Here is a 17,663-nt window from a genome sequence, read left to right as displayed (position 1 = left end):
AAAGTTTAGCTAATAAAACAGATTAACAACAGGCACAATAGGAAAACATCGTGAGGAAACCGGACTAATCCCAATAAGGCCTAGTTTCCCCTCTGGGCCAGAAGGTCAGATGGCAGTCGCTTTCGTAAAAACTAGTGCCTACGTCAAATCATGGGATTAGTTGTCAAGCGGACCCCAGGCTCCCATGAGCCGTGGCAAAATGCCGGTATAACGCGAGGAAGAAGAAAAACCGGCCAAGTGCGAGTCGGACTCGCGCACGGAGGGTTCCGCACCATCAACAAAAAATAGAGCAAAACAAGCAAAAAAACGGTCACCCATCCAAGTACTGACCCCGCCCGACGTTGCTTAACTTCGGTCAAAATTTACGTTTGTTGTATGGGAGCCCCACTTAAATCTTTATTTTATTCTGTTTTTAGTATTTGTTGTTATAGCGGCAACCGAAATACATCATCTGTGAAAATTTCAACTGTCTAGCTATCACGGTTCGTGAGATACAGCCTGGTGACAGACGGACGGACAGCGGAGTCTTAGTAATAGGGTCCCGTTTTTACCCTTTCGGTGCGGAACCCTAAAAACAGGCGCAACAGGCTTTACCAAAACGGACACCATCCAATATAACACTGACATAGATTCTCATTGCTCGTCGCCTGCTGAATCAGCAGTTCAACCTGCTTCTGCACTGACACCGTCTCGTCTATGTGCGGGAAGTCCCGTCCGGTGAGCTTGTCCCGGACGCGATTGACTATACCGAGCGCTCGCTTGTTCAGGTTAGTCTCGGCGGGCTGGTCTAAAGCCTCGTTGATGGCGATGGGGATGCGGCTGCGGCTGGGCAGCGGGGAGCCGGAGTCCTGCGCGTCGTCGGCGCGCGAGCGGCGGCCGGCGTCGATGAGCCGCCAGTTGAGCAGCGGGTCGTACACGAAGGCCTCGAGCACGGCCATCACGCTGTCCTTGTGCCGGTGGAGCACCTCCATCACGGACTCGCACGTGCGCCGGTAGGTGCCTTCGATGCCCGTTACCTGGTGACGATAACGATATTGTAAGTCTCCAAAAACCGGCCAAGTGCGAGTCGGACGGAGGGTTCCGCACCATCAACAAAAAATAGAGCAAAACAAGCAAAAAAAACGGTCACCCAGCCCGACGTTGCTTAACTTCGGTCAAAAATCACGTTTGTTGTATGGGAGCCCCACTTAAATCTTTATTTTATTCTGTTTTTAGTATTTGTTGTTATAGCGGCAACAGAAATACATCATGTGTGAAAATTTCAACTGTCTAGCTATCACGGTTCGTAAGATACAGCCTGGTGACAGACGGACGGACGGACGGACAGCGGAGTCTTAGTAATAGTAATAGGGTCCCGTTTTTACCCTTTGGGTACGGAACCCTAAAAAATAACCGATGCTGTTGATGAAAGTATATATAATGCAATTGATTATAGGTGGATAACGGTTGTACAAAATAACACACGGATACTCGAAATTTAACTTTCATGAAACATATTTTAAACTCCATATTTGAAACATGTCGCCAATAGCGACTAAAAATGCAAGTATAGTTTGTAGCTTTCTAGTAGACCCCGAAGGCTTATCCTATTGTCTATTGTTCAGTAAAACCGCACGTGCTACTTACCTGCAAAAAAGGGTCCTAATTATTATATTTGGCACCCGAGCGCGGGCTAGTCCAACGCTCAAAAAACCAGTGTAGGTGCGCTCTCCGATAACGCGCCTTTGTTACGCATCTCGATGACACATTTTAGACTGGTTCTGTAGCGTTCGACTCGCCGGCACTCAGTAACCGAAGTACCGATTTTTTATGCAGGTGGTTGTGGCACGTGGCACGAGCGGTTTTTCTTAACAATAGACAATAGGATTAGCCTTCGGGGTCTATTAGAAAGCTACAAACTATAAGCGAAACCGTTGTCGTCTAAACAGTTATACACACACACACACACGGATACAGTTACTTTTTTGTCAGTAAAAATTGAACCGTATCACTGACAGACAGGTTATCCTAAGACATTAGAGCAAGTCGGCATATTGTCAAATGACATTGTTAATCCCGTGAGATCTTTTAAAATACGATTCTGTAGTTTAACTTATCTTTCGATCACACTATTTGGTCGTAGAAGATAGTCTGCTGTAGGAATAAGTTCTGCGTCAACGGTTGATGTTTTACGAGCAAATAGTCTAAGAGCTACTAGCTACGGAAATAGGTATGCAATTTATAGAGCTCTGAGTTTGGTGTGATATTATAGCTAATTATGTAGGTATTTAATTCGAATATAACATCATCGAATGTAAAATCAATTGAAGGTGTGCAATTTATAGAGCTCTGAGTTTGGTGTGATATTATAGCTAATTATGTAGGTATTTAATTCGAATATAACATTGCCAGGCGTTTTAATTGATGGAAAAGTAGTGCCAGGATAGTATGGCACACTAACTAGAGAGATTTCGTTGCTCTATAAATTGCATAGCTATTTCCGTAGCTAGCTCTCCATCTAAAAGTGGTCGCCGTCTTGTTAGACGTGGAAGGAAACATAATAATAATTTTATTGGAAGGTAAAATTTTTATATTTACCTCCATGGCGTTGATGAGCATCCTCGTGAGCCGGAAGGGGATCTTCTCGGGGAACTTGTCGCGGGTGACGGCCACCTCGAAGCAGTCTCCGAAGTCGATGTGCAGGAACTTGCCTGTGACGCGGTCCAGCATGATGTTGGACGGGTGCCGGTCGCCCAGCCCGAGAATGTAGCCCACCTGACAACAAAAGATAGATAGAATACTCTTTATTGGCACACCTCAGTAAAAAGATAAAACCGGCCAAGTGCGAGTCGGCCAAGGAGGGTTCCGCACCATCAACAAAAAATAGAGCAAAACAAGCAAAAAAAACGGTCACCCATCCAAGCACTGACCCCGCCCGACGTTGCTTAACTTCGGTCAAAAATCACGTTTGTTGTATGGGAGCCCCACTTAAATCTTTATTTTATTCTGTTTTTAGTATTTGTTGTTATAGCGGCAACAGAAATACATCATCTGTGAAAATTTCAACTGTCTAGCTATCACGGTTCGTGAGATACAGCCTGGTGACAGACGGACGGACGGACGGACAACGGAGTCTTAGTAATAGGGTCCCGTTTTTACCCTTTGGGTACGGAACCCTAACAAAAGAAAAGAACAATTGATGATACAAAAGAATGTTGGTAACAAATAGATCATTGGCTAAAATCGCAAACCTATCTTCTTCAAACAGAATTAAGCGGTTGGCATTAGGTATTCTACTGACTGCTGCAGTCGCAAAACCCTTATCTCCTTCAACTCATGGGTCAGTTCAAGGTGAATTCAAGCGTCAAACGATTTTGCTCTAAGCGGTTCCTCGTGGCTGAGGGTGGTATAATGAGTGAGACGCAATGACTTTGGACAAAGAAATTGGACAGGTTGAACAAAGACTATAGTTGAACAGGTAACTATAGTTGAATTTGAGCTTTATGTCTTTTCAATAAGGCTTACGTATGATCAGTGAACGTTGCCAACGATGGTATGATATACGAACCATGCTCATGACGGCGAGCGAGCGCGTGTAGTTGGTGCGGCGCTCGAACCACACTTCAGAGGAGGGGCTCTTCAGCCACAGCAGCTTGGCGAGGTCGTCGCCCGCCGTGTGCTCGAGTGCGTGCTCGAACACTTCCACCTGTAAGATAAAATGAGATTTAAACGCTTGAAGAACACGACTGCTATGAGCATTAATTAATGCTCAGTCTAATAGATAGTAAATAAATACGGACAAGTGCGAGCCGGACTCGCCCACCGAGGGTTCCGTACTTTTTAGTATTTGTTGTTATAGCGGCAACAGAAATACATCATCTCTGAAAATTTCAACTGTGACAGACAAAGGGACGGACGGACAACGGAGTCTTAGTAATAGGGTCCCGTTTTTACCCTTCGGTTACGGAACCTTAAAATGAGACCGTGTAATGCGTTAGGGAGGGACAAAGTGCCCTATGCCCTTCCGCTGTCAAACATAGGTTCTGTTAGATAGTACGAATTCTTATTCTGTGGCGTGTTATGGCACGATAAAAAGAGGCCACTTACACAAAATTATGTGGAACCATTTCACGCTTAAAATTCTTATCTTAAACACTTTTTTCCTGGCGTTCCTTGTTCCATTCACACACGGGGTCCATTTCTCAAACGATTATATTATTAATCCACGAACTGTAAACCATGACAACTTATTTGTAATATTAGTATTCTACGGTTTGAAAAATGTGCGTCTTGTGACATAACTTTCATTCTTCCGCATCAAATGTTTGAACCTTTTAAAGTGCAAATTTCAGAGTCCCTTCTTTGGAACCTACGCCCTAAATGGGCGTTTATATTGTTTTGTTTAGACGCTCAAATCTGTTTTGTAGCTGCAAAATAATTGCGAGCTGAAGAGTGTTAGATGATAATGTAGAAGGTTGTAAGAAAATAATTGAGAAAGTGAGAGATGATATTATGAATACCTAAAGGAACGAAGTAGGGGAAGTTCAACCATATTTTTATATACCTAACACTCATATTGGCAAACTTATATGTATACTTTGAAGAAAAATAAATACAATAGGTATGTAGCAAATATAATCATGTATTTATCAAAACATATATAGATAAACAAATATTAAAGATTAACACTAACAAACAGTAACTAACTAACAAACTAATAAATAACGAAAAGTCAGAAAGCGACAACCTTTCGAACCTCTCCTTGTAGGAAGCTGCGGAAGACAGAAGCTCCCAAGAACACACTGCATCAACAGCGAATGACTTTATCCCTGTAGCTGGCAACGCAGCGAATGCTCATATACCTATAAATGTTCAGCACCTCTGTTATAGCAACATGCAAGCTGAGGCCCTATCGCTAACATCGAAAAATCGAAAATCATTCTCTGCGTCTGTATAATCAAGCGATAACGATTTTCGATTTTTCGATGTTGACTGTAGGCTCGCTTGATATAAAATCACCTTATTCATGGGTAATAACTTCTCGAAGTCCGGCGCCATCCACAGCATGATTCTGTGCTCCATATTGTAGATGACTTTCTTCCTGTCTTCCGCTGTGGTCTGAAACCGACCCCCCATAGACAACCACTATCAGTGAACTTACATTCACCCAACCTGCTCGGAAACGCTTCAGATATCGTTCGAAAACGCGCAAGTCAGTTTTTCCGTTAGCGTAAATAAACATTGAACATAATTATGCACATTTCGCGAAATTCAAAACGGTACTACATTTAATTCCTCAACGTAGACGGTTATTCTCATTTTCAGTTTTAAGTATTTTGGGATTTTCACGCTGGCGGTTAAAGATAACTGTAGTATTTTCCTCGCGGCGGTGAGGTGGATATTTCTGCATTTCACTCGGCAGCAAAGTTCCGAGTATAATGCTAATTTCAATAGGGATTTCAGAATATTACGGTACGTTTTTAAGGTTTTCACTATGATGCGCTAGGTATGTATGCGCTCTCGTAAGATTATGACAACTTTGCAGCCTTGCGTATATATAATAGTCACTGATTTGGCTTGAAATGGCTTTCACTCGGTAATTTGTATCGAAGAGGCATCCTAAATAACAGACTTTAGCTTGGAAATGATTATGAGTCATTTGTAAACATTTTATGGAAGTATACATTAAATATTGCTATTTCTCTGTAATTTTGAAACAGAAATTTGGGATACAGTATCGACATTACAGCATCTATTCGTTATACCATTTAGCATCCAAGTTTTAACGTGTTACTCAGAAATAAATAAAAGAATATGCACTTTGATAAGCCAAAGGAAATAACATAAGGTAGGTAGGCAGGATTTTTTTTTCACTAAGGGGTACATAGTACGTAAAAAACGTACAGTATTAATTATGATAATTTTAATTTATTTGATTTTTGCTTGAAATAGGAAGGATAGCAAAAAAAAATTTGGCATTACAACTGATGGGTTATATTACTAATTTTGTTTAAATTTACTTAAAAATTAAATAAATATACCTATCTTAATTCCATATAATCTTTAAATCATTTTGTGGTAGTAGTCTAGCTAACTTGATGATTATATACCATAATAAAAAGTATATAATTAGATAAATACTTTTACTATGAATGAATATGAATGAATATATTTATTTTTGTATGATAAAGTCGTTAACAAAACACATGTATCGTAAAAAAAAATTAGAAAAGCATATAATATTCATACATTTCATACAACATACTGCATAAAAATTTTCCAATAAAATAAATTATAACTCATCAGGTTCAGATAGGTGTAGATACCAAAGGTGCAAGCCATTTCAAGCAAAAAAGTACCTTTACTGATTGCAGTGCGTCTACGGAGAGTCGACGACGAGGTAATCGTGGATTTGCGTACCTATTTCCATAGCCATAATTACCTTACACAAATTACACATCACCGTGAAGATAAAACAGGCAGCCCATGGGCATTCGAAATTGCTTTGAATTAGCTGAATTCCTGGCACAACTATTGGAATCCTCCTGCTCACATCTAGAAGTCAAAAAAGGGCCGCTAGCCATCTTAGAAGAATTGAGTTAGTGCCAACATCAATAGATGCATGATAGCCTTTGAGTTGCGAAAACTAGCGCTTATAAAACTTATAAGTATAACCTACCTTTTATTTCGTCTGTAAAGGAAGAATCACTTCTGTGACCACCAGATACAACCTGCAAGTTGACATCCGTTCAACTCCGTGCTCAGTGTTGAAGTTACTTTCTTGTCTCAAATATACCGACGATTCTTTTCTCAACTAACTTTCACAAAATCACTAAAGAACCCACTCATTAGTCCACCACAAATGATTATATTCATTACCTTCTGCATGAGTTTCTCCAGGTATGAGGCCATGCGCTGAATGATTAAGAAGGCACTTGGTTTCCTCCCGGTAGTCGTAGATGAGGGAGTGTAGGGTGTCGCAGTGAGGCACCCAGCCTATGAGACCAGGATTATAGTCGACAGACGGGTCACATATATCTACACAACGTTACCTTCTGCATGAGCATGAGTTTCTCCAGGTCCGAGGCCATGCGCTGCATGATCCGGTGCTCGATGTTGAGAAGGCACTTCCTCTTTTCGCGGTAGTCGCGGATGAGGGAGTGAAGCGTGTCGCAGTGAGGCACCCAGCCTATGAGGCCGGGATTATAGTCGACAGACAGGTCACACATATCTACACAATGTTACCTTCTGCATGAGCATGAGTTTCTCCAGGTCCGAGGCCATGCGCTGCATGATCCGGTGCTCGATGTTGAGAAGGCACTTCCTCTTTTCGCGGTAGTCGCGGATGAGGGAGTGAAGCGTGTCGCAGTGAGGCACCCAGCCTATGAGGCCGGGATTATAGTCGACAGACAGGTCACACATATCTACACAATGTTACCTTCTGCATGAGCATGAGTTTCTCCAGGTCCGAGGCCATGCGCTGCATGATCCGGTGCTCGATGTTGAGAAGGCACTTCCTTTTCTCGCGGTAGTCGCGGATGAGGGAGTGTAGCGTGACGCAGTGAGGCACCCAGCCTATGAGGCCACGGTTATAGTCGACAGACGGGTCACATATATCTACACAATGTTACCTTCTGCATGAGCATGAGTTTCTCCAGGTCCGAGGCCATGCGCTGCATGATCCGGTGCTCGATGTTGAGAAGGCACTTCCTCTTTTCGCGGTAGTCGCGGATGAGGGAGTGAAGCGTGTCGCAGTGAGGCACCCAGCCTATGAGACCGGAGTTAGTCGACAGTGGGATCACGGCGTATCTCTGGTAAAAAAGAAAAATGCATAGCATTAGTGGTCTTCATTGAATAGAAATATGGCATAAAAATAGCCCGGATAGGTGGTTTATTTGACCCATCGATGTACAATTGCATCAACCGTGAAATGATGATTAGTTTTTTTTTGTCAGATTCTATTACTTAGGGCGGTTTTTATTTAGTGTCAATCCAGGCACTTGACTAAGGGTCGGTTGCACAAAACGTTCGCTAAGTGTTAAAGTCTGGAAAGTGTCATAGTTCTCTGCTGCTTGACGTTGATCAGTCTGTTAATTGTGGTTAGTGCAACTGCCCCTAAATTTGCCATCTTTTAGGCAAGGTTTCTGTTTGACCCGATGGGTGACTTGTATTAAGCTCGTTTTGAAGTCCCCGTGGCATCAGCAGCAGTACGTAGTGCTTGTACCTGTATGTTGAGGTCTCGGCGGAAGGTGTGCGGGTCGGCCTGCAGCAAGGTGTTGACGAGCCCGAACAGCTGCATGACGCGCTCGTCTTGCCGCAGGTCCTCGTGGCCCTTCAGCAGGAACATGTAGTCCTTGCCGTTGGAGCCGCGCACGCACAGGCGGCGCGGACGCTGCTTCGAGGTTATGACCTGGGGAAACACATTCAACAAATACAAATAACAGTGGTTGCTCTTAAAGACTAAGAATTTATAAAGACAAGTGGTTTACATTAATTAAATTCAAGTATCAAAGAAGCGTAAAAAGCACCCTTGGTGATATGGGATTGGTGTTCTTTCTGGACATGTTTTTACTGAACCTTGTATTGTATACTAAGATTTTGAGAGGTTCAACCTATCTGTCATTTCAGATTAAAATCGTTTCAAAAGCAGAATGATTGGATAGTAGATTGCGCATTCAAACTGAATGAACGGGTTGTCAAATTTAAATTCTAGCTCCAGGTGGCGGCAGTTGAGCACCCACCTGCAGGCTGCTCTGTATGTGCGCGATGCGGATGAGCGGCAGGTCGGGCACGTACGAGCCCGGCACGGCCAGCTCCAGGTCGCGGCAGTTGAGCAGCCGCGGGCTCACGTACTGCAGCTCCAGCGTCGTCAGCTGCGGCAGCTGCCGGCTGATGCGCCGGAACACGTGGTAGTACAGGTCCCACGCCTGGTTCAGGTCGCGGACCGCGTTCGTTTCCTGCACAGAATTTGGTTAAGGTTCCCTGAGTCCAACGGTTGCGATATCAGATCAGCAATCTAAAACATAATAGATTCCTCAACCATTTTCATCTCTTGCGTCCTCAACTTTCAAATTATACTGCGTCGCATACGACTACGATGGCAACAAATGCCTAATTATGAAATGCTCTATTGAATGCTTATACTTGGGTTGACTGTGGATTTAGCTACGGAAATATGTATTCAATTCCCTGATTGATTCACTTATCCACGCTTCATCAGTTTCCTTTTATCCCACCAACTCAACCAGTAAAAATAAAACCTTTCAAATTTGTAGAACGTAATATTTTCTTATAAATACACAATTTAATTCACTGAGCGATTCAATTAAGATTGTGTTTAGAATAAAACGAAATATTATTAATGAAATGCATACCTTGAATCTATTGCACCATTCCTGCGCCTCGTTCAAGTCTCTTCCATAAGCCTGCGTGAAGGACACCTCCTTAGTGGTCTGCGCGCCGCGCTCCAACATACCATGCAAAGGCTCCAGCGTCTTAAACATGGCTTTAACATCGTGCTCGCTAAAGTACAATCTAGAAGCTTCTTCCAAAGCCTCGTGCCATTGCTCATGCCAAAGTATAGCCACCCTAATCAACTCCTCGGATATCATAGCTGCCTGGTTCACCAAGTTACTGGAATGAGTGCACATGGATTTTAAAATCTGGTTGGCGGCGTTCTTCCGAGCAATGAAGGAAGATTTAGATGCCACCGTCAGAGGATAGACTAACGCCTGCGGATGCGATTTTCCTATATCGATTAGCAAAGAATGAATCAGCTTGCCGACTAAAGCGCGAGGCGTATCGATTCTGGCGATCAGCTGAGGTATCACTTGCAGCCATACGTTTATTTCGATGGTTCGAATACCATCGACAAGAGCCTCGTGGACGGCCGGGTGGTGACCGTAGTCAAACCACAGAGTTAGCAATCTGAGCGTGTCCTGTAGAGAGCTTCCGTGGGAAAGATTGATAGATTTAAAGAACCCGTCCACGGCTGGTACTGTGTATTGTTCCTCGAATTCTGGGTCTTTCTTGTCGACGCTTTGAGCGTTTTCAGGGTTAGGATCTTGGTTTTTGTGGAAGAGTACACTCTCGAAGTTCATGTAAGCCCAGGCGTGCCAGGCTTTGTACCAGTCAGGAGACAACTGTGTCGCTGAGGAGTAATTCCTAAGTATTTCTGGGATGGATGTCTCATTGATGCCTAGTAGAGATTCGCACCAGCCTCCTAGTTTCAAATGACAACGGGCGAGAAGCCGACTGTTGTCGGGGTCTGCGGATTCAGCGGATTCCACGTAGCGTTGTAACTGGTTGTAGGCTAGTTGCTTATCGCCGGCCACCCAGAGATGCTTAGCGTAAGCGAGCGTGAGGCGCGGTTCGTGGGTAGGGAGCGGCATTTCTGTATTTTTACTTGGATCCGTTCCTAATAACATGACTAGAGTCCTATGCGCTTGTCTAGGAGCGCCGCTCTTACGGCACAGTGAGGCGAACTTCAGCCAAGTGGCCATGTCTTCATGAGGAGTCAAGACCAAGCCGCGCACTTGCAGAATCTTCCGCCAGTCTTCGACCAGCCTCTGTCCGCCCTGCAACCTCGTCCACCACGCCTGTCTAATCGTGTCTCTTCTCTCATTAATCAGCTTGTAAGTAATGACTTCTTCTAATTCAGCTAGGAGTTGCGCGTTGACCAGCGCTCCGTAGGCTCTCTGGTAGCTTTCCCCTGCGACGGCCGTCAGTTCGGAGTCAAGTAAAGTTCTCGCCTGATCTATGAATTGTTTAGAAATGTCAAATTCGCCGTCATGTATGGCGAGTACCGCTCTGTAGAAAGCTCCATCTTGAGTATTTTCTGGGAGGAAACTGACATATTTAGCCATCGAGTCCCACTCGTTAAGACCCCAAGCGGCCGCGGCGGCAAGTCTCGCAGCTTTGAACTTCTCATCGTTGCTCATTTGAGGCCACCTCTTGGAGACAGTGTTGTACAATTTGACCCATTCTCCTAGAGCCTCGAAGCAGCGCAGTTCACCAAGGTACGCATCCATATCGGTGGCGTCGTGGGACAGTTTCTCGCCGTAGAGGTTTAAGGCCTTCTCCCAGTTGTGCAGTTTCTCGTACCAGCGCACCTGCACCTGCAGGCGCGTGTCGCCGTCCTCGCGCTTGGCCATCACTCGCTCGAGCAGCCCCTCGGCCGCCTCCTTCTGCTGTAGTTTGTTGTTGATGTGGATCAGCGCTTCTACCACTTGAGACGTCGCGCCGCTGCGGAACTCTTCCTCCTGAGAGAAAAGTAAATTGAGAAATGTTTTTGTCGAATAAGAATGAAGTCAAGAATTAATTGTTTGCTTACCTTATAGTGCAGGGCTTTCGCATAGGCACGGCAATGCATCGCCCTCTCCCCGAGCAAGTGCGTAGATATAGGTAGAGCGCCCGCGTCGCAGTGCTCCATAAATTCTGCCAGGTTCAACACGGTGTGCGCCAACTCTGTTTACAAAATTATAGCTAGGTATTAGGTACTTATGGCGTTATTCATAAACGTCTGCTTACTTAATCAGTTGATGATTATCGTTTGTCCCTATCTGGTGTCATGCCATAGAGAGGGACAAACGATGATCATCAGCTGATTAAATTAGCAGACGTTTATGAATGGGGAGGGGGGGGTTTGTATAGGAAGCGTGCATGAACTGCAGCACAGAAGCTCCTTAACCCGTGGAGCGCCCTACCAAAACACGTGTGCCGGTAACAAGTATAGGAGTTCCATACTACAGTAATTCTGGGGCGCTCCATGGGTTAACAGTCGGCAGTAGTGTATATGTATAGTACACATGGTCGCATGTCACCTGGCGCGTCGGGCGCCGTGAGCGCCTGCTCCAGCGCGCGCTGCAGCTCGGCGCGCGCCGGCGCCTCCAGCTCCGTCCAGCAGGACACGAAGGCCGCGTTGAACAGGTCCCGCAGTAGCTGCGAGTAGTTGTGTGCTAGCGCCAGGCACGCCCTGTGGAGGAAGACGTTCTTCAAGTCTTTACAGAAATAGATTGATGAGAAAAATACAAAATATCGTCCGCTTGTAAATTAGAGATAATGATCAGTGAATTCAGTGATCACTTTATGAACAGCTACATATTTTCTGGCATGCGTAAAACAAAAGCGAATCTATCGAAATCATACCAAAGTATCACATCATAGTCTCATATCATAGTCATATCAATAGTCATCAATCATCACAGTCTAGTCATAGACCATAGTCAAGTGAAGTCAAACCGTAGTCAAGTAGTAGTCTTTATTCCAAATCCAACTTCTACCACCTTGATTTTGGACTACCTTTGAACTTTAAATAGGGAGTTAATTTCGCAGAGAGTTCAAGTTGTGTTTACGAGCTGTGAGCGATGTTACCTGAGCGCGGGGCTGTGGGACTCGGTGAGCAGGCCTATGCTGAACCGGCGGAGCCACTCCAGCCAGTCGTCTTTGGACACGCGGCTGCTCACGGTCCACGCTAGCTTCAGGTTGTGAGCGTTCACGAACAGCTTGCGGATTGACGACGATGTGTCGCACACCACGATACGCGCCTACAAAAAAATAGTTATTTACGATACGAGTGCGAATTACCTATTCGCACGTGTATCGTACAACGTTTTACAGTATATATGGCACTTTAAACTTTCGACATACGCACGGAAAGTGCTATTTCCAGCACTAGTTCGGGAAAGTAGCACCATATGTACTGTACAATTGTTTTACAATACACATTTATTACCAAGATCATATTGTGTGAGCTAAAAGTTTAAAGTAAATTCAAAATTCATCAATTCACGACTAGCCTGTTAAGATGTAAAGGTGTTTATAATATTATAGGAAATGATGTACGAAAAGTGTAAACAATGAGGATAAGGCAGCAGCACGAATTCTTTGCGGCTATATATTTAATTGACAATGACACAGGGAATGAAATTACCTCTTGATTATTATTCCTTGGCTTCCTTCTGGTACTCTGCAAAAACTCGTCAACGGACAATGAGGAATTCGACTGCAGTTTCGACATCAGAAGCTCATAATTCTGGTGCTGTATTCTATGCTTGGTCACTATCTTCTGCACCAGTGGTATAAAATCCAAGTATTTTCGGCTCAGTTGCACTATTAGAGCGCAGAGCGTGTCCATAGCTGTAGGTCGCAGCGGAGCGCAGATATCCATGCTTCTCACTAACGGATGGATAATCCTCGACACCAACTCATTATAGTTCAAAGAATCTGACAGATAATCCACTGTCTCCATGGCCACTTTTGCGACTGAAATAGGACAATCAGTCGCGTCAAAAAGTTTGACAATTGATGGAATTACTAGATGCATGTAATCGTCTAAGTTGTCTTCGAACTTCTGCAACGCGAACAACAGTTTCTCAGTAACCATTCTATCCTTGCTTGTGTCGTGAGCCAAAACACGTAGGATTTGAGGCATCAACTGGGGCAGGTAGACTTTGAATTCAGATCCCAACGCTACAGCTATGTGTTCCACCAGCAATATAAGTGTTGGTTGCAATGGACTGTTAGGAGTCCAGAATTCCTTGATCAGGTCAAAGATTTTGTCCAGATAATTGCGAATGTGTTGCTTCACGATAGCGATAAGTCTCGCTAGTTGAGTGAATAGGAACTCCCGAAAACTCGTATCCGCCGCTCGAGCGACGTAGAGCAAACTCGGCGTGACGCGGGATATGTATGGAACGCACTTTATGCCCAGCGATTCAAATATGAAAGTCACCGCTTGTACGACACTAGTATGGTGCTGTTGAAGCGTTGGATCACGAAGGATTCTCATTAGGGTTGATATCACAATAGCGGGGTAATACTCGTCAAGAACAGGCGAGGACATGTTCACAAGCATTTCACTAGTTGTCATGTCGAAATTATTCTCGTCAGCCTTGCTATCGGCTACGGGAACTAGACTAGAGTCTGGCTGTCCATTGATTAAGCCCCGCGTCAGTTTATGCTTGTACGGGTCTAAAGCGCCCAGTAGTCCAAGGACGCGAATAGTTTCTCTCCTGTCTTTTGGTTGCTGTTCCGTTTTCAAAAAGTTCAATAGGACATCCATGAGATTTGGATATTCCGTGTATGGAACTACGACATATCCAGTAGCACTGATCAGTTGGCCGAAAGCCCAAAGGGCGACGCTTCTCTTGTCAGTCGCGCTAGCATCAGATAGCAGTTCCAGAAGGATAGCTAATAGCTCTGGCAAGCATTTCTTAAGTCCGCTGTTGTCTCCATTCACATCTGCCAAATCTCCAACAGCCTTTAGTACACTGATTACGACTCCGGGATTTGCTTCAGATTCCTTTAATTTGGGCACAAGAACATTGAGGATTGTTTCCATATAGGGCCTTACGAGCCTTGGAGCATGCCTTATCAGGTTGTCTAACATTCTAGCTGCCTGTTCTTTGTTCCTGCTCATACCTGAGTGTTCCAGCTCAGTAAGGAACTGTATCAAAGTCTTTCTGAGTCCAGGCATCACGTAAGCCGGATTGACGGTGCTCAGCCGCCCCACGGAGCAGATAGCTAGCTCTCGTATATCTAGTTGTTCATCATTCATAGCAATGAATAAGAAATTCAAATTTTCTATTTGAGCCAAGTGAGAGTCGAAGATTTCATTCAGTGAATCCAAGACCCAATAACGCACTTCATAATCTGGGTCTGTCACCGATACTACCAACAACTTTCCTACAACTTCGGCAGTTAGTATAGTGAGTGTGCGGGATGGTGTTTTCAAATTTCTCACTGTTGCATCGGCAAGCAGTTTTGCGGCAGTTTTGACAGCTTCCAATCTGACTTCTTGCTGATCACTTTGAAGGAAATGATCGGCGCAGCGCCTCACAAAAGTCAATAAGCTATGTTGCCCCTCAAATTGGAATGTGCCGAGTGTTCTCAAGGCTAGAACAATGCTAGCGGTGTCCTGAGGTTCCATGCCCATACTCATGGTGCTCATCTGCTGTTCCAGGCTTCTTGGTATGCCTGGATGTAAGAAGGGCTTATTTCTTAGTACAAGTGACAACATATTCAGCAAACCTTCCGATATTTCTCCCCTGAGAACTGGAAGATTTTCACTTAGTTCTTTCAGACAGATGGTCAATGATGGACTGAGTCCAGTGGCGAACATTGCGTCCAGTAGTTCTCTGATGTCGTTTACTACCAAATCTTTGACAGCACTGCCCAGTAAAGCAATGCACGCAAAGATTGAGGGGTCTATGTACATCCTTCTCTTACTCTGCGTGTCTCTGACAGGAAGGGCTTGTTTGATCACATCCATGATCCTAGGAATATAGGCTTTGATTTCACTTCCGATCGCGGCGGCCACGAGGCCAATGGTAGTGAAGGCCATGTTTCTGTCTCTTTCGCGACTGCGGAGAGTCGACAAAGATGCCAGCAAGTAGTTCATGGTAGTACTAAAGTACTTCTTTAAGAAATATTCCTTGTTGAATGCTGCCAATCGAGGTATTATTATAAGCAAAATCTGAGGTACTCCCTGAGTTTTAAGCATGCGCTGAGCCATTACATCTGTAACAAAATTTGAAATAAACTTTAAGATCACCAAATATACATCAATTTTTTGAGTTTTCTTTTCAGAACATTTTATGACCAATTTTTGACATGAGCATGAAAATGTAAGAAAAAACTTACCATGGCATATTCTTTCAAATTTTTCAGTCAACAGGGTTCTGCATACAGCAGATTCATATATAGAAACTGGGTATGTAACATTTTCAGTCTTAAATCCATCACACAAATACCCTCTCTTCACAGACGGACTGTGCAGCTTTGCACTCAAAAAAATAATGTCATCAGACTTGATGTTGTCCTTCCGTGTCTCCAAACTCTGCATAAGTGTTGTGTATTTCTTCTCCCATGCAGCGTTAGAACATCTCAGGAGTTCATTCAGGATGAGTAGGCCTCCATGAACTCTATCTTCTTTGGTGATACCTTTTTCTTTGGTTGGGATCTCTTCAAAAGAGAGCATAGCCTCTTCATAGCACTGCATGTACCATTGCGGCTTGGCTGTAGATTGCTTGGCAGATTCTCTCTGAGTTGTAACCACTAAACCTGCTCTTAAAGCTTTGGCCGCGGCCTCCCGAATTTGTGATTTAGGGTCTTTTAAAGCTACAAGAATGTGGTCGAAGAATCCTGAGACTTGTTGGTAGAAGTAAGTAGGCATTGCAATGGCCATTTCTTTCAGGAGTAGGACTGCGGAGTGCCTCCTGCCTTCATTTCTTTCCTCCGAGAGCCATTCAAATGCTCTTTTTACCTCAAATTCAACATACTCAGCTCTTTTTACTCCTGAGACTGTAGCCAGTCTTCCGACAGTCTTGGCTGCTAGTTCCATCACTCCCACATCTGAAGATGGGAGCAGGTTACGGAGATAGTTAGCAAACCTGGTAATCCTTGTCTTAGTAGTGTCACAGTCTCCGCCAATTAGACACACTGAAAGAAAAATACTTAATTTTGAAATTGTTCATCCAAGCAAATATTTTTCAACCATAAGATTTATCCAAGCAAATATTTTTCAACCAGTTAAAAACTGACTTCAAAATATGGGTTTAACCAAGTGCTCTCCAATCACTGGCAGTCTTGCAAGCCAGATCTGGCCTACATAATTAAAAAAACCAGACAAGTGCAAGTTGGACCTCATATCTTCTGTGAGGGTTCTGTACACATTTAACTAATTTATTTTGAATTTATTACACATTTAAGTTTTTAGATTTTTCCTGTATTTGTGGTGTAAGATGATATTGCATGCCAAACTTCATAGTTCTACGTAAACGCGAAGTACCCTATAAACTATGAGTGTCGGAATTTACGTTATTACAGTAAAAAATATTTCCAATGTTAAAAAAAATATTTGTTATCATGAAAGCATTTGTAAGTGACTTTGAATTGTTTAAATCCAATGAGCACTTTTGTTAAAGGTTAATGGGAGATACGGTATTCAAAGCTAATCGTAGAATAACAAACGTAACTACGCACCGATAGCGAGCACCCCTCCCTTCTTCTCGTGGACGTCGCTGCTGGATACCATCTCGAAGATCTGGTGGTTGAACTCGTCCAGGAAGTGCGTGAGCTCCTCCTGCGGCACCTCGCGAAGCTCCGTCTTCGCATAGTGGTACAGCTCACGAGCTGTCTTGATTTGTAGATCCACATTCCGCGACTTGAGCCCAGCCACGAACGGGCCTACTTGGTTAGACATCTTTTTTGTGTAGAATACCGACGAAACTACACTCACATCGTACTTTAATCCATGATATGGATTTATAAGAAAGTAACAAAACCGAGTTCACTGTTTTTGAGAAATATAAAATAAAAATAAAGTCTTCGAAAATTTTGCAAATATTTCGGCAGTGATATTAAATTTGACAGACGAAGACGAGTTAAACCCAAGTGTACATTATTGCAAACAAGTAACTTAACCTCTCGCTTTATATAGAAAAATATTAGTTTAAACGTTTACGTCAATTAAATAATGCTATTTTGTATCATAATTTCAAAACTACAAACAGATGCGTTTTAAATATTAATTTACACTGTACATTGCATTTGATTGCATTAAAGTAAATTATTTTGATAGTGTATGCCTTCCTTATACTTTTTTTTTACGTCTAGTTCTATAGGGATGTAGGTGTTTCGGTGGTTACCGTTAAATTCCAAACGAATTATTTTATCCGATTGTC

At 43.6% G+C, this 17,663-nt stretch overlaps 1 protein-coding gene across 1 annotated transcript; it reads right to left on the bottom strand.

Moving 5' to 3' along the window:
• Positions 1 to 579: 579 nt before the first annotated feature.
• Positions 580 to 17,330, bottom strand: LOC134653958 (serine/threonine-protein kinase mTOR). The gene is made up of 13 exons (XM_063509325.1): positions 16,963 to 17,330; positions 15,622 to 16,419; positions 12,911 to 15,498; positions 12,352 to 12,524; positions 11,802 to 11,953; positions 11,312 to 11,445; positions 9,354 to 11,240; positions 8,721 to 8,936; positions 8,204 to 8,389; positions 7,611 to 7,790; positions 3,548 to 3,685; positions 2,578 to 2,754; positions 580 to 1,016 (listed from the first exon to the last, which is right to left on the bottom strand). The coding sequence occupies exons 1-13, from the start codon at positions 17,180 to 17,182 to the stop codon at positions 591 to 593; spliced, it is 7,275 nt and encodes a 2,424-aa protein (XP_063365395.1). The 5' UTR covers positions 17,183 to 17,330; the 3' UTR covers positions 580 to 590.
• Between the last annotated feature and the right edge of the window lie 333 nt (positions 17,331 to 17,663).

The sequence above is a fragment of the Cydia amplana genome, chromosome 14, assembly GCF_948474715.1.
Source record: "Cydia amplana chromosome 14, ilCydAmpl1.1, whole genome shotgun sequence".
Lineage (NCBI taxonomy): Eukaryota > Metazoa > Arthropoda > Insecta > Lepidoptera > Tortricidae > Cydia > Cydia amplana.
Note: the sequence above shows the minus strand (reverse complement) of the source record. Positions and strands in the feature narration are given on the sequence as shown.